The sequence below is a fragment of the Myotis daubentonii genome, chromosome 6 (genome assembly GCF_963259705.1).
Source record: "Myotis daubentonii chromosome 6, mMyoDau2.1, whole genome shotgun sequence".
Classification (NCBI taxonomy): domain Eukaryota; kingdom Metazoa; phylum Chordata; class Mammalia; order Chiroptera; family Vespertilionidae; genus Myotis; species Myotis daubentonii.
This window is the reverse complement of record NC_081845.1, coordinates 44,503,541-44,530,970: the sequence shown is the minus strand read 5'-3', so window position 1 is coordinate 44,530,970 and position 27,430 is coordinate 44,503,541. Positions and strand designations below refer to the sequence as shown.

Here is a 27,430-nt window from a genome sequence, read left to right as displayed (position 1 = left end):
GCTGCCTCCTGGTGGTCAGTGCACTCCCACAGCCAACCTCCCTTGGCTGGCCCACCTCCTGTGGTCCCTCCCCCCAGCCAGCTGGCCCTGATCGGCCCCGACTGAGAATGGGCGAGATGGCCCTGATCAGTCCTGATCGCTGGCCAGGCTGAGGGACCCCGACCGTGCATGAATTGGTGCACCGGGCCTCCAGTATATATATAAAAAGCCAGCAAATTTATAAAACTCAAAGAACTACTGATTTGAGTGGTAGATCAGTTCTTTTAGGAAATTTAGTCAATGACTATTCTCCTAATGCTTGAGGAATAATTGTCATCCTAAAGATTGGAAAGGACATCATCAGGCTAATAATAGGCAGTCTAACTAAGTTTCTGTATAAGAAAACATAGGTTCGACTCTCTATATTCTCCAAGTAAAAAGTCTAAGGACATGCCGTTCATCTGAATGTCTTTCTCAGTAACTCCTGGGGTTTTTGGTAAATCCCTAAAATCACTAGAAATCTGTGTCTGGGAATAGATCCTGAAGGCGAGGGACTGCCCCCACAGTCACGACAGACTTCTACTTGCTGGTTGGCATAAGGAATTTATATGCTCTACCTCCATCCAAATCAGGAGTGGACAGTGGCCTCAGAGAAGAGACTCATCACTGAACCCCCAGGACTAGGAAACTAGGGTTTGCATCTATAAAGGACTAGGAAAGCAAGTGGCTTGTGAATCAAGTGATAATGATCTCAAATGGGAGAGGCCTAAAGAAAATCACAATACAGTAATTTTTTCTTTCTTCAAAGGGAAGGATTTGAGGTTAATATACTATAAAATTTATTTTAAAATACACAAAGCAGTTTTTAAATCATGGCAGAATATTTTTTCATTAGAAAAAGAAGTTAGCACAAATGGTTAGGTATACAACCAAATATGAGAGTTTCTACTGAGTAAGTATTATAACAGCTATTTATTTGGGAAAATAACTGTAAATCATATGCTAAGAATTTTAATTTTTATAAAAATTGTTACTTTTAATTTTAGTCTGTGGAGAAATTACCAACTTTAGAATAAAGCAATATTTATCAATGAACAGATTAGATACGTATTGAAACCAATGCTGTCATTAATTTGAACACAATGTACAAACTTTCATTGAACCAGGCATATCTGAAAGTGAAAAACCAACATTAGAAATCATTAGAAAATATTATTTCCTTTATACTGAAGTATTTAGTTAGAATAATGCATTCTATTTAGAGGTGAAAATAAAAATATTGGATATTCAATGCCCCATCAGAGACATGGACCCCTCAAAGCCATTCCAAATTATAGTTGATTTTGAACAACACAGGTTTGAACTGCCTGGGTCCACTTACATATGGGTTTTTTTGCAACAAATATTGTAAATGTATTTCTCTTCCTCAAGATTTTCTTTTCTCTAGCTTACTTTACTGTAAAAATACAGTATATAATCCATTTAACATAAAATATGTGTTAATTGACAATAATGTGACAGGTAAGACTTCTGGTCAAAAATAGGCTACTAGTAGTTAAATTGGTGAGTCAAAAATTATACACAGTTTACTACACAGGGATTAGTGCCCTTAACCTCTACATGTTCAAGTTGCAGTCATACATTTTGTCTTTCATTTTTTCTCAACAAATGAAATTTATCAGCCAAACTTTCTGCACACGGTAGCTTACTGAATACAGTAGCTCCCGTATTCAGTTTCTTTTCCAAGGTTTCAGTTACCCATGGTCAACTGCAGTCTGAAAATATTACATGGAAAATTCCAGAAATAATTCATAAGTTTTAAATTGTGCACTACTCTAAGAAGCCTGATGAAATGTGGCACCACTCTGATAAGTCCCACTTGGGTAGTGAACCATCCCTTTATCTACTCTGTATACCCTACCTGCACTTAGTCACTTAATAGCCATGTTGGTTATCAGATCAACTGTCACACACTGCAGTACTTGTGTTCAGGTAAGTTATTTTACTTAATGATGCCCTCCCCTCCCCGCACCCCGCCTCCCGCCAAGCATATGACGGGAATTTATATGATCCTGGCAATTCATATATGCCAAAGAGAAGCTATAAATGCTACCTTTAAGGCAGTGGTCCTCAACCTTGGTTGCACATTAGAATCACCTGGGAATCTTTTTAAAATCCTGATTTCTGGGCCTCATCCTCCAGAAATTCTGTTACTTTGTTACTAATGTTGTGGCCAAACCCCATAACAAAGAAACAATTTCCGGAGGATGAGGCCCAGAAATCAGGATTTTAAAAAGATTCCCAGGTGATTCTAATGTGCAGCCAAGGTTGAGAACCACTGTGTAAGGGAAAAGGTAAAAATTCTTGACTTAATAAGCAAAGGAAAAAAAATCATATACTGAGGATGCTATGATCTGTGATAAGAACAAATTTAGTACCCTTGAAATTGTGAAGTAAAAAGAAATTTTGCTAGTTTTGCTGTTACACCTCAAACTGCAAAAGTTAAGGCCACTTGTACTGTACCTAAGTACTTACAAGTAACTAAGTACTTATAAGTGCTTAGTTAAGACAGAAAAGGCATTAATTAAATTTGTGGGTGGCAGACATGAAGAGATAATGAGTTCTAACTGATAGCAATGTGTTGTGCCAGAAAGCACAGAGCCTGTACAAAGACTAAAGCAAGAAATCCCCTGAAACAACTGAACACTTTCACATAACTTTTAATTCTGTATATTGTTATAACTGTTCATCATTAGTTATTGGTAATCTATTACTGTGCCTAATTTATAAATTAAACTTTATGCCTGGTTTCAGGCATCTACTAGAGCAGAGGTTCCCAACCTGTGGGTCGCGACCCCTTTGGGAGGTCGAATGACCCTTTCACAGAGGTCGCCTAAGACCATCGGAAAACACATATATAATTACATATTGTTTTGGGGATTAATCACTATGCTTTAATTATGTTCAATTTTTAACAATGAAAATACATCCTGCATATCAGATATTTACATTATGATTCATAACAGTAGCAAAATTGTAGTTATGAAGTAGCAATGCAAATAATTTTATGGTTGGGGATCACCACAACATGAGGAACTTTATTAAAGGGTAGTGGCATTAGGAAGGTTGAGAACCACTGTACTAGAGGGTCTTGGAACATATCTCCCATGGATAAAGGGGGTACCACTGTATTTCACTTTCATTTGGCTTGATAAGGCTATAAAATTTCCAACACTTTTTCAGATGTCTGAACAAAAATATAATTGATAAAAAGTTATTTCTAAGTTGAAAAAACTAGTGGAAATGTACCCAGGACACTGAATAAATAGTACCATTTATAGAGCAAGAATCAAGCTATTAAAATTATAGAAAGAAGACATTATGAAAATATCATGAAAAAAAGTTAAAAATTCCATTTTTTATCTATAAATTTATCTATCATGCTATTTGAAAAAGAAATCATGGATGTTGCTACCATATGCCATTCCCCTATAAATATAACTGGAATGCTAACTTTACCATTTTATGACCTAATAAATAAATCTGGTACATATACAAATAATATTCAAAACCATTAATAAAAACTTTCCTTTAAAAATTCTAGGCTTTTTCTTACATTTTTTTATTCACTGTTTTATGTATTACAAGATACCTTTTGATGGCCTAATGCCCCTTCTCATGTTTATTTAAGTATATTGGAAAAATTTTTATACTAATTTCTAGCTTTTATCCAGATTACGTACAGTTAGGGTAAACATTTCTTAAACATTGAAAATAAATTACACAAATAATCAATTAAAATCATGCCTCTGAGAATAAAACAAATTACCTGATGACTATCCTATATAATAAAAGGCTAATATGCAAATTGTCCCCTTGGGAGTTTGACCGACTGGGAGTTTGACTGCTCGCTATGATGTGCACTGAGCACCACGGGGCGGAGCGTAATGAAGGAAGGCCTGGGCCGGCAGCTGGGGAAGACAGGCCCCAGCCGGCAACTGGCAGCTGAGGGAAGGAAGACCCCAATTGGCCCTGATTGCTGGCTAGGCCTACAGACCTACCTATGCACAAATTTTGTGCACCAGGCCTCTAGGATTAAAATATCTATAATCTAACTCGCTAAAAATTAACAAGTTTTTTGAGCAGAATAACTTAAAAAGCTTCCATTGATATTTCTTAATATAGTTCATTTTGGATGCACTCACCAACATTTTTATTGCTTTGCATAAGAAATACAAATTTCAGTTTTAGTAACTGAACTGACATAAAATGTATTCAATATTAACACTTTTATCTTTACAATATCTGGGGGTTATCTAGAATTTAGAAATCCCTAAAATTGTTTTCTTCAGGCATTCTGGCATGAGTGATATCTTTTATTTATTTTTAAAAAATGACAACTTTTAAAAACAGAAAATGTTAATTAAAATATTATACAAGAATATAATAGTAAAATCTCAGTAATTAAAATACTTGTCTCCACAAATACTAAAATGCATCTATTTTTGTTAATGATATAATTATATAATTTTACTGATTTACACCAAGTATTCTTCGTTAGTATTTCAACTGAGATTCTAAAGATACATAGAGAATTTTCAAATACTTATAAAAGATTTTTTAGACATACAATTTACAAGACGCTGTTAAATAATACAAATAAATGTAAATGAAGTCATTTTTTAGGTAACAAAATTTGAGAGGCAGAAAATTTTGACACTTTTTTTGTGAATAAAGGATGGAGTTTATATCTACATGATCTTTATTAGTAGCATCAAATGGCCTTCATTTCTATCACGTGTACTTTTCAGTCATTGAATAATTTCTAGCCTAAATAATTATCGTTTAGCTTAAAACATTAGATGTAATTTCAACAATCACTTTACTAACTTGAAAAAAGCATGCAACAGCTAAGTAAAAAGGTCTGTGTTCATGGTGCACTCGCCACAGTACACAATTTATAATTCACTCTTTATTTAAACAGAAATATTAACACAACTGTTTAATTCGGGATAAAGAATATAAGGTTTTTTCCTGCTCAGTGCATTGAATCATCAAGTCATTATCCTTTCTTTGCCATAAACAGACAGCCTACCTTTCTGTCAGCATGCTATTTCATTTATTTCATGGAGAAATCCAGTTTCACAATAATTGACTTGTCAGAAGCTCTAATTTATGAGGCTGAGCTCTATAAGATTTCTCTATATTGGACTCAACCTGCACACAAGCAGGGTTGAATATTTACAATGCTGTTAACAGGTGCTGAGTTGTTTAATGATTCTAATAGCCAGGAGCATACTGAGAAAGCCAGCGGGATCACAATTACAGGCTGTTTGAACACAACAATTACTAGTCCCCTGAGAGGTGTGAAAGTCAAAGGCAGTTTGATACTGACAGCATCTAGCACATGGGCTAGACAGGCTAACTTGTATTAGCAGTCCATTGGGAAAAAGCCATAACAAACCTCTCCCTACCATAAAAATTTACAAAGTTCATTAAATTTAAACAATCAAAAAGTGAAACAACTTCAAAAAATTATCTTTGAAAGATCTTATCAAAGACAAACAAGAATATCACATATGCAACCTCAAGTTATCTTTTTCCAACCTTGAAAAGGATAAAATTTCAACAGTTGAGAAGAAAAGAGATTTTACTGTAATGTAAAACACAGATAAAGTTACACCAAACAGTTTGGATTTAATGGGAATAGTGGCAGCCATTTCCTGTTTGGTTTATGTAAACCTGGCCAGCGATCTCGCTGGGAAATTTTTCATCAGCATTGAAATGCTGCTGCTATAACTGTCAGTACTGGGAAGTCATTTGTTACCACACCATGTTTTTTTATGTTCGGATTATGCAGCAGTAATAATGACAGAAATAATGAAAGTGGTTGCAGGGACAGCTGAAACTACCACAACATTTTTTGTTCCAGAAATATTTGAAAGCTTTCTCAAGGGAAAACAGAGAGTAAAACTGAACATACAAATTGATTCCAGAACTCAATTTAGAATATAGTATATGTCATGATGCCCCAGTACATGTGTTAATATATAGTTGACCAAATGAATGTGTATATGTGCGTGTCTACATACATTTATTAATATAAATATGTATCTTTATATGCATATATAGTTGCATATACATATCACACACATAAGAATATAAACTGACAATCTTTCAATATGACTGTAATTTAGTTACTGTCTTAAATTTCAATCACTTGTTGCTTTATATATTTTGATGCTATATTTTTAGTTATGTAAAAATTTGTAAACTACTATAATTTTGTAATGATTGAGCTTGCTATCAATATGAGCCATTCTTCTGTCTTTTTAAATTTTTTGCCTTAAATTTCATTTCGTCTGATTTAATTCTTCAGCTATTACTTTCTCTTTATTATTCTCCTTCATATCTTCCTTTAATCCTTAATTTTTAACTTTTTTATATCATTTTATTTGACATGTTGCTTATAAATTGTTTAGCTGAATTTAGAAAAATGAATCTAGAAAATTTGTTTCAACAAGAAAGTTTGAATCATTTATAACATTTATGATTATAATTAACATGACTTATCTACTTATATAAAAACCCTGGGTGGTGTTCATCACGACCATCAGAAACATGACAAGCCGAAGGAAGTCAGTCCTGCAGGGGCTGTCTTGGCAATGGCTGCGCCCTCCCCCAAGCTGTTTCCTGGAGCTGTTCCCTGTAAGGGCGGGGTTTGAGGCAGGAACCTGCCTGGGAGCATGGAGGCATCTCTTTATAAAGTGTGCCACGCCAGCACAGGCAAGGGTGAACCTGAGTGGGGGCAGCTGAAAGGCTTAGAAAAGACAGACAAGAGAATGAAAGCCGGGTCTCGTGGGATGCTGCTTCTCTGAGAGACAGCGACCACGCCCACAGCCATGCCTTTATTTTATAGCAGAAGCTACGAGGCAAAGTAAGGGTGTGACCAAGATGTTTACAACATTCTCCTGGGTTTCAATCTTATTCAACTACATGCACTTGAACTCTATCAAGCCTACATTACTCAGGCACGTGGGGCCAGGTGTTTTGGATCATAGGTTCAAGCTTACAACCACAGCTGTTGGCTATAATTGTGCTGGGAAGGTCCTGCCCTACAAGCTGGGACTTGCACATGGCAATGAGAGGACTGTGCCCTCTCATCAGTCCAAGGCTTGAACCTGCCCAAAACACTGTAGCGGCTCCCCACAATAAAGTTTTAATTCTGTTTCTTTGTTACTAATGCTGTGGCCCCACCCCATAACAAAGAAACAATTTCCGGAGGATGAGGCCCAGGACTCAGGATTTCAAAAAGATTCCCAGGTGATTCTAATGTGCAGCCAAGTTGAGAACCACTGCGATAGATAATATTAAAAAATATATCTAAACGTGCAATTCTTTGTCCTTTAATTGGCCAGGTATCTCAAAATATGTATAGGTGGCTACTAAAAGAACTGGAACTCTTGATATAGATGGTAAAGAGTGAATAAGCCACCACCCCCTGAAATTAATTGAAGCGTATTCACTAACAGATGACCAGACTTTAAAGACTGTTAAAGCTTGATTGGGTATAAGGGCTTGAGAGGGCACTCATGCAGGAAGAAGAGTGATAGCAAAAGTGCGAAAGTGAGAGGAATTTCACTTGGTGTGGGTTAATGTCTCCTCTGATCTAACCTGGCCCCTTTGCCTGTGGTGGAGGGAGATAAATACTCAACATTCATTTGGAGCAGTGAGAGAGCAGGAAAAGCAGCTGCCACAACTAAGTGCCCTAAGCCGATGCATCAGGATGATATATCCTTCTGACTCTCACTCCACAATTTCCTCCTAGCAAAGATGGCCATCAATATAGAAGGTGAGGCAATGGGAATGAAGGAAAACTCACTTATTTACATGGGCTACACCCATATGAGCAGGAAGCTCCTTAAGTCATCAATACCCAAGACATTTTTTGGCTCAGAGGCTCAATATAATTTTTTCAGTAATAACCCTCAAGATTTCATCTTTGTCCACTGTGCTAACCCCCAAGCTTCTTGTTCTGCCCCTAATTAGTACTGTTTATTACAGTTGCATGAAGATTTTTCTCACCATAATACTATTAAATATAAGGCAGTTTGTAACCAGAGCAACAGGGAGAGATGCCAACTTTAGTTCCCTCTCAGTGGGATCCCTATTCCAATTGATGTCTCCCACTGTGCTCTTGGCTCATCTCGCTCTCACAGTTGAAAATGTAAACTGTTCACTCTCCTACTCATTATCTGAATTGAAAGACTGAATGCTTTCTATGTCTGCTAACTAAACTTTATCTAGTTCCCACCTCCAATATAATACATTCAATTTCTGATCAATACCATCTGACAGTTTGCAAATTAGGCTAGACTGGGGTTAGACTAAAAGCAGGTCAAACAGTTGGAGAACTAAGAAAATAAGGAAGAGAAAATCTAAAAAGTAACTTTAAGTTGGAAGTCAAGGTAAATGGATGCAGGATAATAACATTAACAAGAGTAAGAAAGTTAGATTATAAGAGAATTTTGATATATGATTAATTCCGTTTTAGACATGTTGAGTTTGATATGATGGTGGGAAGACTACCTGACAATATTCAGAAGGCAGGTGGAAAAATGAGATTGTAAATTGATTGAGAGCAGACTGGAATAACATAGTTTGGGGTCTTTTACATCTGATGATATTTTAAATATAGATGGGATAGTAGAGAAAAATTTCTTAATATTATACACTGAGAAGAGCATGACATCACTTTACAGTGTTTTGTCTAAAAAAGAAAAAGAAAAAACTTGAATTTAGGGATGAGGATGCTTAAGTTGAATACAAACTTAAGGACATTCTAGAAAAATAACTGACCAATATTTATTTCTCTAAAATGTCATTTGCTGATCTGACTGGAAAAAAAAAAAGTATAATTCTGATTCATTGACACGATAGCTATTGTTATGTTGGTTGTTGTCATTTTTTTTGGACAATCTAAGGGAAAAGAGATCAGTGCCCTTGACTTATTAGTCAGGTATTGAATGTTTTAAAAATTCTTGGGGCCCACCTGTTGAAAATCACTGGTATAGGTCAATAAAGCAATTGGAAGGGAGTACAGGAAAAACAGCACATTAATCAACATTAATTATATTCTTCATAATTAATACTGAACTTAGACTTTAATTCGTGCATTGTATTCTCAACATGGCCCTGTGAGGTAGGCTATTACTCACTTTCCAGATCAAGAAAGTGAAGCTGAGAGGCAAAGTGACTCAAAGCTGCAATTAGTAAAGGGTGGTGCTGAAACAAGAATTATTGTTCTGATTCCAAATTCAAAGCTCCTTCTAACACATTAATTGCCTCTATTCTTATGATCTAAAAAATGAATATATCTATGGTTACACACTAAAGAAACAAAGAGTGGTAAGTCAACAAGCTTAGGTTTTAAGTCCTGGCTTTATCACAAAGTAGTTACGGGATCCCCAGAAAGTCACTTTAAGTTTCCAGTTTCCCTTTCTTCAATACCAAACAAGAAGGTTAACTAGAATACTGTAAAGTCTACTTCATTATACAATTCCATAATTCTAATTTTATGATCCACTTACTATGAAAATTTGCAGTGCTAAATGGTGAGCTCACTAATTCTCTTGCTGGGTCCTTATTGACCCTTACAAATGACTCACAAATTCTTTTTTTTTCCTATGTGTTTACAAGCTTCAATCTTCTTTGAATTCCAGCTGTACTAAAGTCAATCACTACCATGTAAGTTTAACATCTTTCTTAATTACTTCAGTTGTCTCCCTAATTACAGGGCAAAGTCCTTGAGGGTATTCTAAATTAATTAAAATAAGCTAAGAAATATATTCATGCAATTATTCATTTTCTAATATGTCATAATACACTGTGATCATATCAGAGACATCATTTGGTTCTCTGGGCAAATTCACACATCTAGAATGTCCAAAGTTCTGACTTTTTGTTGTGTACCTGAACTTAGAGATTATTACTTTCAAACATAATTTTCTTTCAGTGCAAAACAGAAATAAACAATGCCCTGTGCTTACCTGGGGTTCATGATAAGACGTCGGAAAAAGTAAGTCCAGGTGATATAATCCATTGCATCTTGCTTAGATGTTATTGTCCCACCAGCAATCTCCGCATTTAAATGGTCCGACAGCACTCCTAATAAACTACATGGTGAACAAGACATGGGAAACACACATGAACATTAAATGAAGCACACTTTATCTCGCACAGTCAAGACTCAGGTGTTATGTTCCCAGATACAAAATACTGTGTTTTGTATGATTTATATATTTTGTATATGATTTAGGGGAAATGAATTGCAAGATGGAAATAAGCACAGACTGACAGGAATAGAGCTAGTAACTTTCAGGAGCAGCAGCTGAGAGCCAAGGTAAGAGCAGGCAACAGAAGACATAGCTTGGAGAGCATGGAAGGGTAGGTTATGGCATATAGGACTAAGTAAGGGATAATACTGAGGCAGATAAAAGGATGTTTGGCAAGACAGACATAAAAGTTATGACAGAGAAAAGATATTACCTTCATTCATTCAGTAAATATTAAGTTCCTAGTAATAGATGACATAATTGTACTGTGTTAAGTATACAAAAAAATGACCAGATGTGTTGAAAGACAGGAATAACAAAATGTTCATTTTATTTTCTTATAGAAAAGTAATGTCCAACTAAAGAAAAAAAATAAGTAAATTATGTGATATATGGAACAATATGCCGATATTAAAAATCGTTTTAGCTAAGGATGTTTTAAGGATATGAGAAAATGGCCATAATAAATTGAATAAAAAACAAGTTGCTCTATTACTCCATATCAGTGGCAGAGTGAGTATAAATCCATATAGTCAATTTGGAGGGCAATTTGGCAATATTTATCTGAACAGTCATCATGACTTAGCAATTTCACTTTTCCATTATTGTCTGCTAGAGAAACATTTATATGTTATGATAGAAAAGCAAAATACTTCACTGCAACATTATATGTAAGAGGAAAAAATTGGAAACTCTCTAAATGTTCATTAATACAGAAATTAATATATAAACTATGGAATACTCTGGAATAGTAACACACTAATAATCATCAAGGTACAAAATTAAAATTTTTAAATTTTTACTGATGTAAAAACTTTTTTGTAGACATTCTTTAGCAGATTAAGGACATTACTTACATTCCTATTTGCTAACAGTTTTTATTATGAATAGAGACCCAAAGCACGAAATTCGTGCAAGAGTAGGTCTTCCTGTCCCCGGCTGCTGGCACCAGCTTCCCTTTGGCACCTGGGACCTGGGACCCGGGCTGGTTTCCCTCTGGCCGCCCGCAGGCACCCGGGACCAAGGCTGGCTTCCCTCCAGCAGCCCACAGGCACCCGGGACCCAGGCTAGCTTCCCTCCAGTCCTGGCTTTGTCTAGAAGGATATCCTGAATGACATCAAAAAGGATGCCCAGCCTAATTGGCATATTACCCTTTTATTATTATAGATTGGTGTGTAATTTTATCAAATGGTTTTATATATCTATAAGGTAATAATGATTATTTTCCTGCTACTGTGGTAAATTATATTATTTTCTTTTCAAGTAATAAGTCATCTTTCCATTTATGGAATAAATTATTGATTTTTAAAGAAAGAGGAAGGGCGGGGAAGGAGACCATGAAAGATCTATGTGAGAGAGAAACATCAATAAGTTGCCTCTCATATGCAACCCAACTGGGATAGAATCCACAACCTAGGATTATGCCGTGACTAGGAATTAAACCCACAACCTTCTGATGTACATGACAACACTCCAACTAACTGAGCCACCCAGCCAGGGCTCATATTCAATTGCTTTGATTGATAAGAGATTATTTAGGTATTCTATTTCATTTTGTGTCAGTTTTAGTAAGATTTTAAAAAGAAATTTTACCATTTGATACAAATTTTAAAAATCATTTGCATAAAGTTTTTCATAATACCTTTTTTTTATTGTCTATAGTATGCTTTGATTCCTGATACACTTTGTTCCTTCACTTTCTTTTTCTTGATCGAACTTAAAGGTTTATCAATTTTATTCTTCTCTTCAAAGAACCAACTTTTGGCATTGTTTAATTTTTTTCTAATGTATTATGTTTGGTTTCAATTCATTAATTCTTGTTCTTATTTTTCTTATGTTCTTTCTTTGAGTTCAATTTGCTATTTTTTTCTAAATTCTTGCAATAGATGCTAAGATAAGTGAGTTTTCATTCTTTTTAAATTTATACATTTATGGTCATAAATTTTCTCTAAGTACACCATAACCTATATGCCACAATATTTATTTAATATTTTCACATTTTTCAAATTTATAGAAATGAACATTTATAGAAATTTATAGTGGAATTAATAACAGAATAAAAAACAATAACTATAAAAATAAAAAGCCAGCTAATGACCAGAACGACCAGTCACTATGATGCCCACTGTGGCCAGAGAACCTGCCTGATCAGAGGGCGGGGCCAGCCGGTCACCCTCCTGTAGCCCCTCCCCGCAACCACCCCTATCCCCGATGGGCCCCCACCACCCCGATTGGTCTGTGGCCCCTCCCTGCAGCCAGCTCCACCCCTGATCAGCACCCCTAACCCCATTCAGGGGCAGGGGCACTGCCCACAGCCCCACCCCACGGTCGGCCCCACAACCGATCGACCCCCCACACAAATCAAAGGCAGGGCCTGCTGACCAACCTCCCGCCGTCTCCTCCTCCCAAAAGGCCCACCCCAATCCACCCTGATTGGTGCCAGGCCGGCTGGACCCCACCCATGCACGAATATGTGCACTGGGCCTCTATTCCTATATAATAAAAGGCTAATATGTAAATAGACCGAATGGCGGAACAACCAAACAACTGGTCGCTATGACGTGCAATGACCACCAGGGGGAGTGCAGGGAACATGGTGGGCGATGGCAGCAGGCGGCAGAGCCTGGAACATGGCAGGCGTCGGCTGCGGCGGGATGATGGAGGAGGTGAGTGGGGGCACCAGACCAAGGTGGTATGCCGGTCACTGTCGTTGGGGCGAGCCTCTGGTGGTTACTGAAAATTTTTTGCTCCTGCGCACCGCGGTCCCACCCATCGCTCACACCTGCAGCCAGCGCTGGAGCTGCTGCTCGCACCCGCTGCCAGTGCCTGGCACCAGTCCCTATAGCTTTGTGCTGTCAGTGGGTGCAAGTGGTGGCTGCCAGCCCCAATCACCCCTGAGAGCTTCTCCACCTCCCCCTGCTCCTGAGGGGAGATCAGGGCAGCAGCTGCCGCTTGCACCCGCTGATGTCGCTGGCCTCTTTTGCACCCAATTGCTCCATGCCATCAGTGGTTATGAGCAGGGCTGGCACCGTCTGTGTGTGAGAGTGGCAGCAGCAGGAGCAGGGCTGCTGGCAGACAGGGGACTGGGAGTGCAAACGGGGCCAGCACCAACAGCATGTGGGAGTGGCAGCAGCGGGAGGGGTCAGGTGGGGGCACAGAGGATGGGCTGAGACCCACCCCTGTGCCACCACAGCCTTGTGGCCCACAGTTCCTTTCAAGGTGCATGAATTAGTGTACTGGGTCCCTAGTTTCCAGTATAAATATAAAACACTAGAGGCCTGGTGCATGCAATTCGTGCACAGGTAGGGTCCCTAGGCCTGGCCGGCATTCAGGGCTGATCTGTGGGGCAACCTGCCAGGTGATCGGGGAGCCCCCACTGGTACCCGCCTGGGCCGGCCTGGTCCCACCTGCTTGCCAGCCCCGCCTGCCACCACCGCCGGTCGCCTCCCTCTGTGGAGTGATGAGGGGGGGCCCCCCCAATGGCACCCACCTTGGCTGGCCTGAGTGTACTGCATTGAGCGCCTGCCTCTTGGTGGTCAGTGAACGTCATAGCAACCAGTCATTCCGCGGGTGTTCCGCCGTTCAGTTGATTTGCATATTAGGCTTTTATTATATAGGATACCCCAAAGATGCACACCAATCTAATCCCTTATTAATCACTTATTATGCAATAGACACTGTTCCAAGAACTATACATTTGATCATTACAAGTATCCTATGAAACAGCTACTAAAGCGATCATCTCCCATTTTACAGATAAGGCACTGAGGAATTAAGTAACTTGTTCAATATCAAGCAAGCGGTGGAGTGCAGATTGTCTGGCTCCAGAGTACATGCAACTGAACACTGTACTATACCACTTCTTTTAAAAATATTTTTATTTTTTTAAAAAATATTTTTATTGATTTTGAGAGAGTGGGGAAGGGAGAATGAAAAAGGGGTGGGGGAGAGAGAAAGAGAGATAAGGAGAGAGAGAGAGAGAGAGAGAGAGAGAGAGAGAGAGAGAGAGAGAGAGAGAGAGAGACATCGATGTGAGAGCAAAACATTGACTGGGGATTAAGCCTGCAACCTGGACATGTGACCTGACCAGGAATTGAACTGGCAACCTTTAGGTGGATAGGATGTTGTCCAACAAACTGAGTCATAGCAGCCAGGGCTAAAAAGTTTTAAAAATTAACATTACAATTGAATGTTGTCTTAAAGAGATTTTATATTCAGTTTCATTTCAAATAATCTTTTGAACTAGTTTTACTGTTTTTTAGCGAATAAAATGTAACCACAAAAATACCAACTTTCTATGACATAAATTAATTTAAAATAATTTACAGCAAAATTTACCTTGATTCTACTGGGAAAGGTTCATAAAGAAATTTTTTGTAAAAGTCTTTCTTTATGTCATGAACCAGAATTACAGCTTTGCCCTGATCATCAAACTGAGGCCTCCCAGCACGTCCCATCATCTGGAGAACATCTATAAAAAAGAGAACAAGAGGTATTCTGCAATGTGGCACAAGGTATATTCACTGACTATGGCATGTGTCTACAACATAACAAAATAACAAAGGAGACAGAATACCTTAAGAGCATGTATGCTATCTCTGATGCCTACTATTGAGTTTCTTAATAATTAATCAAATCAGTATGATAGAAAATTGAGTCCCCAAAAGTAATAGTTTGTAAAAGTAAGAAAGAGAAAAGTTTCCTTTATACTTAAAAATGCTGTTTAAGAGTTATTACTATTTTAATTTAACAAGAACAAATAATACCTATTTGCAAAAATATCTTTAGCAGCGTCATTTGATTATTTCTACCATGAATAATGGGTCTATTTAAACCTCACCTTTCATCCACCCATGATATAAAATATATTTTTTTATACTGAATGAATCTGAAGTAATAATGCAAATAGAAATTTCTGAAGTAAAAATAATATAGCTTTTACATATATTCACCGAGTATAAATACACACTCAGTATATTTCTCTCTTCAGAAACCACTGAAAATGATTTTAGCAAGTTTTAAAATATATTAATAAATGGTTCATGCAACAAGTGCTTTGGTTCTAGAAGTTTCATGAAAGTATCATTTCTAGTGAAATAACTTTAAAATTAAACATTGTAATGTTTAATTATAATTTATTCATCACTAATAGCTACTTATCAGTATTTTTATTTATTTATGAATTTGAAACTATTAGTTATGATTTGGATGTTCCTAAACAAATTGGATAAATGTAAGACTGGGTAAGTAAAAGTAAATAAAACAGTTCAATACTTTAATGTATGCACTAGAAACAAAAATTTACAATTTCCTCATTATATGTTTAAATGTGACCAATTCTCTAAAACTTAATTCATATAAATTCAAATAAGGCACACATAGAAGCCTAGTGTATCAATAAATTTTTAAAAATTACCAGTAATGGGAAAATCCACATAACGTCTTGTTTTTCCATCATAATATTCTGTTCCTTTAATAATTACTAAATGAGCTGGAAAGTTTACACCCCAGGCTAATGTACTTGTGGCAATAAGAACCTAAAAAAGTAAAAGATAACACATTTAACTAAAATATAACTTTTAAATGACATTTAAATATCTTGTAATGGAAAAAACAGTACCTGAACTTTACAGTTTACAAAGAGTTCTTCTACTGTCTTCCGGTCCCTTTCATGTAGTCCAGCATGATGCATTCCTATTCCGAAAGCAAGTGTAAGTTTCAGGTTGGAATCTCTTAGCGTTCCAATGATGTCCTCCATCTGCAAATGCAAACAATTGTAAGAGGTAGGTATATTAGCTTTAAAATGTTTATATTAATACTGCATTTGATTTATTTTGTGTTTTGGTTATGAGCATAAAAATATATGCCCCATCTGTACTTCTGATTAAAGTTAGATTAACTGAAGAGAATATTTTTATGTATATTCTAAATAAAGTTTAAATGTATTCCATCCCCTTCTTTTTCATTGAGGGAAAAAACCCACACCCAGGGGTAAGTGGAATATCCCCTTAACTATTAAAGGGACGCAGTGTTGCCTAAAACGTTTCAATGTCTCTTGCTCTAGAAAAGACTTCTATTTTTGGCTTAGTGCTAAAAATTTAGAAGATACTAACAAAATATAATTTAAAAATCAGTCATAATCCCACTGCACAGATAGGAATTGTTCAATTTAGGTTTCCTCACGGCCTTCATGGCCCAGGGCAAGCAAGATAACTTGAGCCTTAGTTTAATAATTTACAAATCAAACTGGTGTTATTTTTGTTTATTTCTCATTTCTTTGATAGTGCAGTTAATATTTTTCATATTTCCCAGCTGTTTTTCTTTGTAAATTATCTTTTCATTTTTTTAGAGGGAAATGATAGCCCTTTTTCTTATTGGCCTGTGATAGGTCTTTATGGATAAAGGGTATTAACTCCTTGTCCATCATATGCTATAATGCTTTCATCTAGTTTTTTGTCCTTCACTTAATTTAATTTTTTTTTACTTTATGGTTTTAAAATTTAAAATTAATCCCATATGTTTCGTTGCCTCATCTTGAGATCAAATACATATTCACCTACTAGTTCAACTTTTGTTATAGTTTTATTTTTAACATTTAAATAATTAACTTGTAATTAACTTGTAATAGGAACTATGGTATAAATCTAAGTTTATTTTTGGTAAATAATTGGTTAATTATTCTAGCAATTCTGGTGAAATAATTCCTTAGCTCACTTATTTTACATCCTAACCTTACTATATTCTGAATTCTTATATATTCCAGTGTTTTAAATTTTAAAACAGATTTAATATCCAGCCTCAGTTTCACTAAACTTTCATGTCTAAAGGGTTTCTGAAACTCGTATTTTATAAATACTCTCCGAATATTCTATCACTTTCCACTCTACATGTGAAATACTCAAAGCAACACAGATTTTATGGTAACATGCAGCACATCTATTTTCTTACAAAATTGTCTCTCTGCAAAGAACTGAACAGAAAGCCTAATCTCTCTATGTAATGATAGACCTCCACTGGTCCTTGAGCAGAGAATGACACAAGGTGCAGCATGGGGAAGTTCGTTCTGGGCAACTTCACGAGGGGAGTAATGCAGGGACCAAATAGCTTGAGGATACATAAGCATTCTTTTAAAAAGACACATTTTTGTTATGTCTGTAGCTTCACTACCACAGTCCAAGAGTGACCAATTGTGGAATGGGAACTTGGACATAGGTACATGCATAATTATTACATGCCGGAAGACTCACAAATATTAAAAACTGACTGTCATCAGACTTCATTTTACTATTAACCACTTCTAATATACACAAGTATACTTGTAACACACTCCTGGCTGTGCATAGATCAGTAAGGAGCTCACAAAATCTCCATCTCAAGAAACTTTAGCAGGCTGCTGCTGCACTTAGTAAAAACGCACAAGACAAGCAAATCAGTATTGTGAAGCATTCCAATAGTTTTCATTCTTACGCATTTTTTTCCCCAATGGTCAAAATATTTTCCTGTTTGTTTTTTTTTTCTTTAAGGTGGGAGCAAGCTGTTTTAATCCAACAATCCAAAAAACAGGAAGATGAAGTTTGCCTTTATAATAACTATTAATGTAAAAGAAGCACTGCATAAACAAGGTCATATTTTAATGACACACATCAAAAATGCTATTTACCAACTTCCCCTGAACAGAATGCAATGTATAAACAGTTCCTTTTGTTTCATGGTCACAGTAAGGTCACCTGATATTTCTGCATTAGTTACCTTGTAAATTGTTAAGCAAGAATATAGAAATGTATTAACATAAATTCACTTTCCCTTTAAAATTAGTACAGGATAAGTAAGCTATAAAGAATGCATGCTATAAAGAAAGGTGCTTGTCTTGTCTCATAAATTATATGTTAGCCATTCTCAAGTGACAGGTTATTATCCATTTTTTTGTTCAATAGTTCACTGCATAAAATATCATTAATTTATACTATCACGACTTAATTCACTGATATTCTTGCTCTGACAATTAGTTTCAGGGATCCCACCTCCTCCATTTCATAACTAAAACAGCAGTGTATCTTTTTAGCTTGTATAATTTATTATTCCATGGCAATGCCAAGCACATCCAAAAAGTAAGGTACCATTTACCATAGGAAAGCTAAAGAATTCTATGACAGGAGGTTTGGTGGGCATTAATATCCTGTCCTTTCACATCAGGGAAGGCTCTCTATTTCTCATTCCCCTGCCCCCACGTTCACATAAATCAATGCCTTAAAAAGAACTATTTGCCTATCTGAACTGGCAAAGACCTAAAATCCTCATGAGGACAATCACAAAAAACAACTTCATTTATTACATGGTTACTGTGGACGAATTCTGAGTTATTTGAACATCATAAAAAAGCAAAATGTATAGTAATATTATTCAATCATTAATCATAAAATACTACTAGGACAGCCAGTTTAAATTTTAAAAATGTAAAATTTTGATTACATTTAAATTTCTTCTTGATCAAAACATAATCTAAGCAAAATTTTTCAGGGACGTAGGATAATGAAAGCTTAAAACATGATACTAGTTATTATTTGTTGAGCTCTTATTATGTATCAGGCATTGTGCTTATTACTTGACAAAATTATCACATTTAATCCTTTTATAAAATAATGTAAATTATTCATTTACATACCCCATATATTACAAATCAAAAGACTCAGTGAATTTTAAATCCTGGTTCCATGAGAAAATAAAATCTGAATTACCATTTTCTCAATTTTTCCAAGCACATGTAGTACCATTCTAGATGGTTAGGAGAAATGCTCATTGATTACCTACAATGGATGCCTTAGGAAGTTAAGGATTATTCTAGTTAAGAAAGACTGCTACAGCATTAAAAAAAAAATATTCATGACAATTAAACACTCTGATATAGAAAGTTGTAATTCCATAGTTTATTTCTGTTCAACTAAAATTTCTTGTAATGTATAATTATCTTTTCAATAAATGGTCTTAAAAATATATCTGACTATATGTTAGTTGAATAAAAAATTTTATTCAATATTATAAATAAAAGAAAAACAGATCTATATTCCTTTAAGTAGTTGTCTTTGCTTAGGGTAGTGGGGGAGGAGGCACATATGTAAACTGTTGAACCAATTACTTTAACCTAATAGAATTTTTTTATATTTTAAATTTATTATACTCAAAAAAGCTTTTGTAGAAAGATAGGATTCCATTTAAGTAGATACATTACTCTGTGCCTGAAATACATTCCAGTCAGAATATAATTCAGTGAGTTGATGACAATGCTGGCTCCAAAAGAAAGGAGGAGACCAGATTGGACAAGAATGAGCTAACAGACTGTGCAGCCCAATTCTGTCCCTTTGAGTGTGATATATTGTTTCAAGATGCTAAAAACCCATACTTTCTCAAAGCACATTGTTGTGCTGGTTTTCCCATTTTCACAGAATCCTCATTATCAGAACTCTGTACTCTTTTCAAAGCACATCAGACTCAGACCAGATGCCACCAAGTAATGCTTATCAATTATCTAAAATGCTCAATAAAAGATACAGCATACAGAATAATAAGTTATGAATACATTCATTAAAAATAATTAAATATATCCCATCTGGTACAGATGTTAAATGAAATTAAAACATTTCCTTATAATTACTAAGTATTAACTTCTTAAAATACATTTCTACAGGATAGACTGAAGGGGAAAAACTAAAATGAAAAAACACTTTAGAACATTCTATTGATCTACTAACAGGAAAAATTTTAAAAAAAATGTAAATTAATTAAAGATAGTAAGTTTCCAAACTTTACTAGTACTCCTCAGATCATATTCTCTTGCTGCCCCTTCAGAAGTCCCAACAACCACACCTCAAAATAATTCATCATACTGTGTGTGGATGTGTATGTATGTATATATATAATTTATGTGATGAAATATACAATTATATGTAAATTAAATACATAAATAAAATCCAAATAATATTGCTATGTCTGATAAATACATACAATATTATTTTCAATGTGTGCTTTTTAGCTTGGCCTGATTCTTAATAACAGTAATATCAAAACTGGGCTATAGATATTAAAGATTTTTCCTTATTAATTATTCTAATTTAATTCACTATGCTTCTGGTATGGAATCCCAGTGTATGTGCTTCATATTTGCTTATTTATTTACTTATTTATTTAATATATTTTTACTGATTTCAGAGAGGAAGGGAGAGGAAGAGAAACTTAGAAATATCAATGAGAGCGAATCATCATTGGCTGCCCCCCACCGGGAGTCCCCTGTGCCCTGACCAGGAATCGAATTGTGACCTCCTGGCTCATAGGTAGATGCTCAACCACTGAGCTGCACCGGCCAGGCGTGCTTCATATTTATTTCTGAGTATGCTTACTTCCATTTCTAAGAAATTCAGATTCCAAAACATGGTTGGAGAGCATTTCCATATATTGAAAAGCCTTTAAAATGCAGAGAAAGCTGATGAAAAGAACTTAATAGAATTAATTTTCTAAAGTAGTATTATTTTAAATGAACAAATACTATATTAATTAAATCTGTAAAGGATCATAAGCCAAAGATTATAAAAATATGACCAAATTTTAACCAGAAACTTTCAGCAAAAAGAACCTGTATATAAGGTATTATTCAATGTGGTAACAGTTAACATTTATTGAACATTTAATTCTGTATTGGACTGTTAATCCTCACAACAATCCTGTGAGGATAGGATTGTTATTATTATTATTATTCTTTTATAAATGAAAGGATGAGATTCAGAGTTTAAATACCCCACCAAGGTCATATAGCTTGCAATGGGCAGTCAGTATGGAACCCAGGAAGCCCGATTTAGGTCTAAGCTCTCAATGCCACACTCTAATCAGCACATGAATGAGAGGGATATTAAAAAAAACGAAAACAAACAAACAAAAAAACTACTTAAAGTAATGACATCATTCATTTGGCTTAAGGTTGGACCTTATTGTGCAAAAAACAGGTAAGATTAGAAGTAACGAGTAATATCCTAGAGACTCACAAGCTGGGGAACTCTATGCAGATTATTTGCAAATTTTCAATTCTTTTTTATTTGAGTATATCCACTCCTATGTGTCAAAATGAAGAATATCTAAAATTATCTTCTTTTGTAAACTAAAATATCACCTCCCAGGACTGAGAATGGTATAGCTCTTGTTGGTTGCTTGTGTTTGGTGTTTTAGTTACTGACTTTATCTTTATTGTATTTCCATTCCTGTTAAATCACACACACCCCCACTTTGACTTTTCCATTTTCTCTAGTTAGCATGTTGTCTATAATTCCATTTAGCAGACTAAAAGAACACAGGCTCTGAGTCAGACACCCTAGTTTTGAATTCCCAAGCTCCACTTACTTGCTTGTACTAATGGGCAAATCACTTAATTCTTTCAAGTTTCAATATCTGCAATTGTAAAATAGGATAAAAACATCAACCCTCCCAGAATTCATGATTAAATGAGGTAATGGTAGCCTTTAGTGAACTATAAAGCACTCTCAACACATCAACTATCACTAAGCATAATAAGAGTTTTGCCTCTTTAAGAGGACATGCACAATAGCAACAAAGGCAAAATAAAAATGAATGGCTTCCTATCGTATAGCTACTCTTACTTACACAAATATTCCATAAGGCTCAACTGAGTTCAAATGCAGTACATCTGTCGATAACATGTATTCTGACACTTAATATCCTTAGCCTAATAGTTTCTTTTCTGGTCAGTTGTTAAGAGGTCAGAGACCTGACCAAAATAGCAGTGGGGGTGAGGCTTTTGTACCACGAGTCAAATCTATTTTAGTTTAATTAAAACAAACAAACAAACAAACAAAAAACAAACAAACCCCAGATCCTTCTAGTTAAAAATGTGATAACCCTGCATTAAACTCTAATGACTGATTTTCAACAATCTCAAAGTCCATCTTCAAAGCCTGGTTCTTACCTATAGAAAAAGGTCAATAGACATATGGTGAATAAAAAGTCAAATGAATCAAAGAAAATGATAATGAAACATCACTAACAGAAACTCCACCACATCTGAACTTTTGATGATTTTGAGTAAAGCTAGACTGTTCATTTGTAAGTCTATGAGAGCTACACTTGTAATGAGATTGGATGAGTTATGCTTAGTTTCTAAGCACTTAAAAATTCCTTCACCATCAGACATGTGAAAATACCAATCTTACTTTTCATGAGAGTACTCCTATGCACACCTACGCTACAGTTTTTCATAAATTCACTTTGAAGCATTGAGTAAAAAATTATTAATTAGCACATTTCTTTAATAATGTTTAGTGTACAGTAGTCCCCCTTATCTGCGGGGGACATGTTCGAAAACTCCCCAATGGATGCCTGAAACTCAGAATAATACTGCGCCCTATGTTATTAACAGTATGAAGGAAAACTGCTGCTAATGCAGTGTGAGATACATAGAGGAGTTGAGGGGGATAATGTAAGCAAGACTAAAGTCTCATATTCAGACATGGTTCTGCTCTCTCACCCTAGACATGGCATCTCATCCAAGGTGTGAGATGAAGTAGGGCAGCATTCTGAGCTTTCAATCACTATGGCCACTTAAAAGAAAGGGTTTTCCCTCTGCTCCTTTATCTGTTAGTGCAGGCTGGCAACTATCCAGATCCTAGTACCGTTCCCCCTTGCATGTGGGACCAGACCACAGAATATCTGGTGGAAACCAACAGACCATACTTGTTAGGTGCTAAATTTTAACATTAATTAAATTACATAGCAGATATTCTAGGAGTTGTATGTCCTATTTGCTTTCATTTCCTTCCCCTCCCACCCATTTATTCCTCAACTCATCCCATGCTGACTTCTGTTCACAACATGTCACTGACTCCACTTGCCAAGTTCTTCCAGCACATCCAAGGGCTAAATCCCAGGGGACGTGTCTCTGCTCTCACATCACTGCACTCCATTAACATTTGATGCAGTCAAGCACTCCTTCCTTCACGAACCCTCTCTTCCACAGTGTTTTAGAACATTCTTCTTCACCGGCATCATTTGCTCAGTGCCCTTTGCCAGCTCCCCGCTTTCTGCCTAAGCTCACAGTGAGGAGTCCCTCAAGGGCTGCCCTCCAGTTCTCCACTTTGTCTCAGGGTCTCATGCACTCACCCGAGTTTAAAGACTGCTTCTATCACCACACACTGTTGTCTGTGTCTATGTTATATATACGGTGTGGTTACAGCCAGAGAGAAAGGGATGGGGATTGAGGGATAAAAGGGGGGTAAATGGGGGGGGGAGAGACTTTGCTTTGGGGGTTGGGTGCACAATGCAGTGTTTTGTTTAGTTAAATACTTGAAACCTGTATGATTTTGTGAACCAATGTCACTCCAATACATTGAATAAAAAAATAAGTATAAAGGCTGCTCTAGCGTGATGTTCTCAAGTTCACATGTCCATCTCACACCCTCTGTGAGATAGACTTCCTACATCTAGTTGCCTTGAAATCTCCATTTGAAAGTCTCAGACAAACAAATTAATGTGTCCAAAATATAACTTGTAAATAAAAACTAAAATATGTCTCCTCCTTCCTTTCTAGCTCATCCTCTCAGCCCTCCCCATTTTAATAAACGACACCATTATTTACTCAGATGTTAATAACGGGGGAGCCATTCTTGTTTTATTTTTCTCAACCTCCACTCCTTATTTATCAGACAGTACTACTGAATCCAGCCCAAAGCATCTTTTCATTCCCATTGTCACCACCCTAGTGGCCCTCAGGTCACCACCATCAATTCCATGCTTACATCCATTTCAACCCATTTTCCACTAAACAGCAAAAGTGATCTTAAAATACATATAAGTTAGAGTATGTAACTTGTTTAGCTTACAACCTTTTAGTGCCCAGGAACACCCCTTTCTTAGATATCTCCCTCCCTCCCTCCCTCCCTCCCTCCCTCCCTCCCTCCCTCCCTCCCTCCAGTTCTCTGTTCAAAGGTGCCCTCTCAGAGAGGCCTCTCCACTTATATTAATGTACGACATTCTACTACCACACTCAGCGCTCCCTATTCCCTGGACCCTACTTATTTTTTTTCTATATGAATTTCTTACATAGGTATGGAGGGAATGGTGTATGAATGGGTTTGGGTAGGTAAAAGAATGTGACAAATCTTTGCTGTTCACAAATAACTAGTATCTGAGAATCTCCTCCTACAAGAGAGGTCAGGGAGGAAAGGATAGTCCCTATTTTTGCTGCATGCTATAGAACGAAGCTCAGGGATCCTGATGTTTGTCTTGAACTCGATGCTTGAGAGCTTGGTGTAAAAACCCACTAATAGTTTGAGGTTAATGGCGGAAGTGGTGGCTGTCAAATTGGGAATCCAAGGGTCATGGGAGCATTTGCCCATGAACTTTAAAATTATGATAAGAATTGATTCCAAAAAATGATGCAATTACTTCATAATGGCAAATATAAAAGGGATAACTTTTGAGGTTCCTTCATATTTCACATTACTAATACATTTGAAGGGGTCCTTCCTAATACTTTGAAACTTTACTGGATAGATAGATGGATAACTCGTCCTGCCTTTGCTAGGAAATAAATTAGAACACATATATTTCTCCTTAGTCATATTCTTTCTGTCCATCTTCTTTAGATTTACCTTAGCTTTCTTTTCTTCCCATCCCTTCCACCTCCATATCTAGGATCACTTCCTGACTTAACACCATTCAATTGTAGAATGATTTTTATGCTACCCTATTCCAGAGGCACCCTGCTCCACAGCCGCCAGGATAATTGTGTTCACCTGCCTCCTTTGAATGCTCACATTGTCAATGCTAGAGTCCTACCCAAAATACCTATGCCCTGACACAGAACACCAATCTGAGACCGTACAAGAGGCAGCAACAGGAAGTGCACTAAACTTCTCACCCAGGATGCATGGAAAGTAACACAAAGGTTTAAGTGTTAAAAAGTCCTCCTATTTTAAGTTTTTTAGGGTATTCAACAATGAAAACACCTGCTATATGGTAGGTTTTGGTACAGATTGAATTTGCATAGTAATCAGCTGCAAACTTTCTGAAATTTTTATTTGCTTTTAGAGGCAGGACTAAAACAAAGCCTGTTGTCTTGGTCTTGAGATGGGCTTGGTGAAACAGAATGACTGTTTCTAGCTGTCCTATTATAGCAATGAAACTACAAAACAGCAGAAACCATGCAACTAAATTCTATGGTTTCTAATTAGCTTCTATTGAGAAATGTTTGTGTTGACAAAAAATACAGAACAGAGAAGTAACTTTATACAATGGCTGTGCTGCCAGTAGTTCCTTAGGCCTTGAACATTAAAATGAAAAAACATAGTACAGTTGCACTGTACCTGGGAAGAGCACATGAGGTTCACATTTGAGGCTAATGTGAGTCACATATGTGCTAAACACACAGTCCTATATATATATTTTCAGCCAATATCCCAAATGTGTCCAATAGGTATGTACTTTGTACCTTGACATCAAAGAAAAATCTCCATTTGGAACACTTTTAGAAATGTAACAAGAGAGGGAAAAAATTAAGCTTAGCTGTATGCTGTACATAAACTAAACTGTCAATATTCCATACATCTATTTTTTTCAGCATTTGCTTCCTAAGTCAAGATACTGTGTAGACCCAACAAGGTGATTATTGGGGCATGCTAATTAAATAACACAGGACAAGAAACCTTTTGACAAAATTATTTTGATCTTAAATTATTATCTTGAAAAATATTTGGTACATGTATACAAGTAACATTAACGAAGTAATGACGAAACTTGAAAGATAAAACGATAGCTTTCACTCTACTTCAAGGAGTCATGTGATACCTTTTACATGAAACTAATGTTAAGGTCTGTTAGTTATTAGTCAATAAGGTCATCTGTGGTGCTATGCAAAAACATTTTGAAATATTAGTTAGCTATCACTAATTAATGTATAACTGTAATACATACAGTATCATCTAACAGGTATACTAACCCTAAAGAATTTATGAGAAGTAGGAGAGAAAATGCAAACTATTGAGACTGGATACTAGGGGCTTAAAACAGTTTTTACTGTTTTTCCAGCTGCATGAAATGAGAAAGGGGAGATAGGGAGGAAGAAGGGAGACAATGCAATTATTTTTATTACTGATTTCATCTACTTTTTCATGATAACTCCAACTAGGAAAATATATTTTTTTGAAATGGAAAAGCCTAATGAAGGAAACTCACTAAATATAATTACATTGAGGAATAGAAGGAACCACATTAACAGATTGCATTATATAAAATGAAAAAACTTCTGTTTGTAAAAACAAGTATGATAAAAAGACATCAATGAACTAGACTAGCAAAATTAACTAATAAAGTAGATGAAAGATTAATATGTATATAGCAATATATATGAAAAAAGTGATATCATATAAAGTTCAGCAACAGATAAAGCCCAAAGGAATGAGAAGACAAAATAGAGAAAAAGTAGACAATTAGTAAACATACGTATGAAAAAAAAAGGTCCAGTACACAAAAACCAAGGTACATACTGAAGGATTAAAATAGGAACATTTTATCTATAATATATCAATAAATTACAGCAAGTGAGGATGTTGTAAAACTGTCACTCTCAGATACTGCTGACAATTCATACTTCATGCATGAATGGTGATAACATTAAATGATACAGCCCTTTTAGAAAACAATTAGCAGTGTACATGAAAAGTTATAAATATATTAGTATTATTTGATCCATTAATTTTAAATTTAGAATTCTATACCGAGCAAATAATTCTAAATAAAAAACCCTATAGTAATAAAGATGTGTAATTATTTAATTATAGCAGGAAAATACAATTGAACAGGTAATTAACATAATTATGTAGATACAAAATTATTATTGCTTAAAATTTTAATGATGGTTTTTACTTGGTTAAAGGATAACAACAGCTTTTTAAGTTTTATATACTTAGTGTTTCCTAAATTACTAAATTTTTAAAAATGGTCATGTTAGATATTTTATAAAAAGTTAATTTTACAAAATTGATAAGTTCCTTGAGGGCAGTAAACACTCAAATATTATGAAAACTTAGTTGAATATTAAAATATACAGGTGATGATGTTAAAGA

The 27,430-nt window shown here is 35.8% G+C and overlaps 1 protein-coding gene across 3 annotated transcripts in view; it reads right to left on the bottom strand.

The window, feature by feature from the left end:
* Nucleotides 1-27,430, bottom strand: part of ASCC3 (activating signal cointegrator 1 complex subunit 3) — a 259,219-nt gene that overhangs the window by 67,802 nt on the left and 163,987 nt on the right. For all 3 annotated transcript variants that reach the window (XM_059700849.1, XM_059700848.1, XM_059700847.1), the window contains 4 exons: nt 15,934-16,071; nt 15,730-15,850; nt 14,652-14,784; nt 10,029-10,154 (listed from right to left, as the gene is read on the bottom strand). In XM_059700849.1, the coding sequence (XP_059556832.1) occupies nt 10,029-10,154; nt 14,652-14,784; nt 15,730-15,850; nt 15,934-16,071 (518 nt within the window). The remainder of the gene's footprint in view (nt 1-10,028; nt 10,155-14,651; nt 14,785-15,729; nt 15,851-15,933; nt 16,072-27,430) is intronic.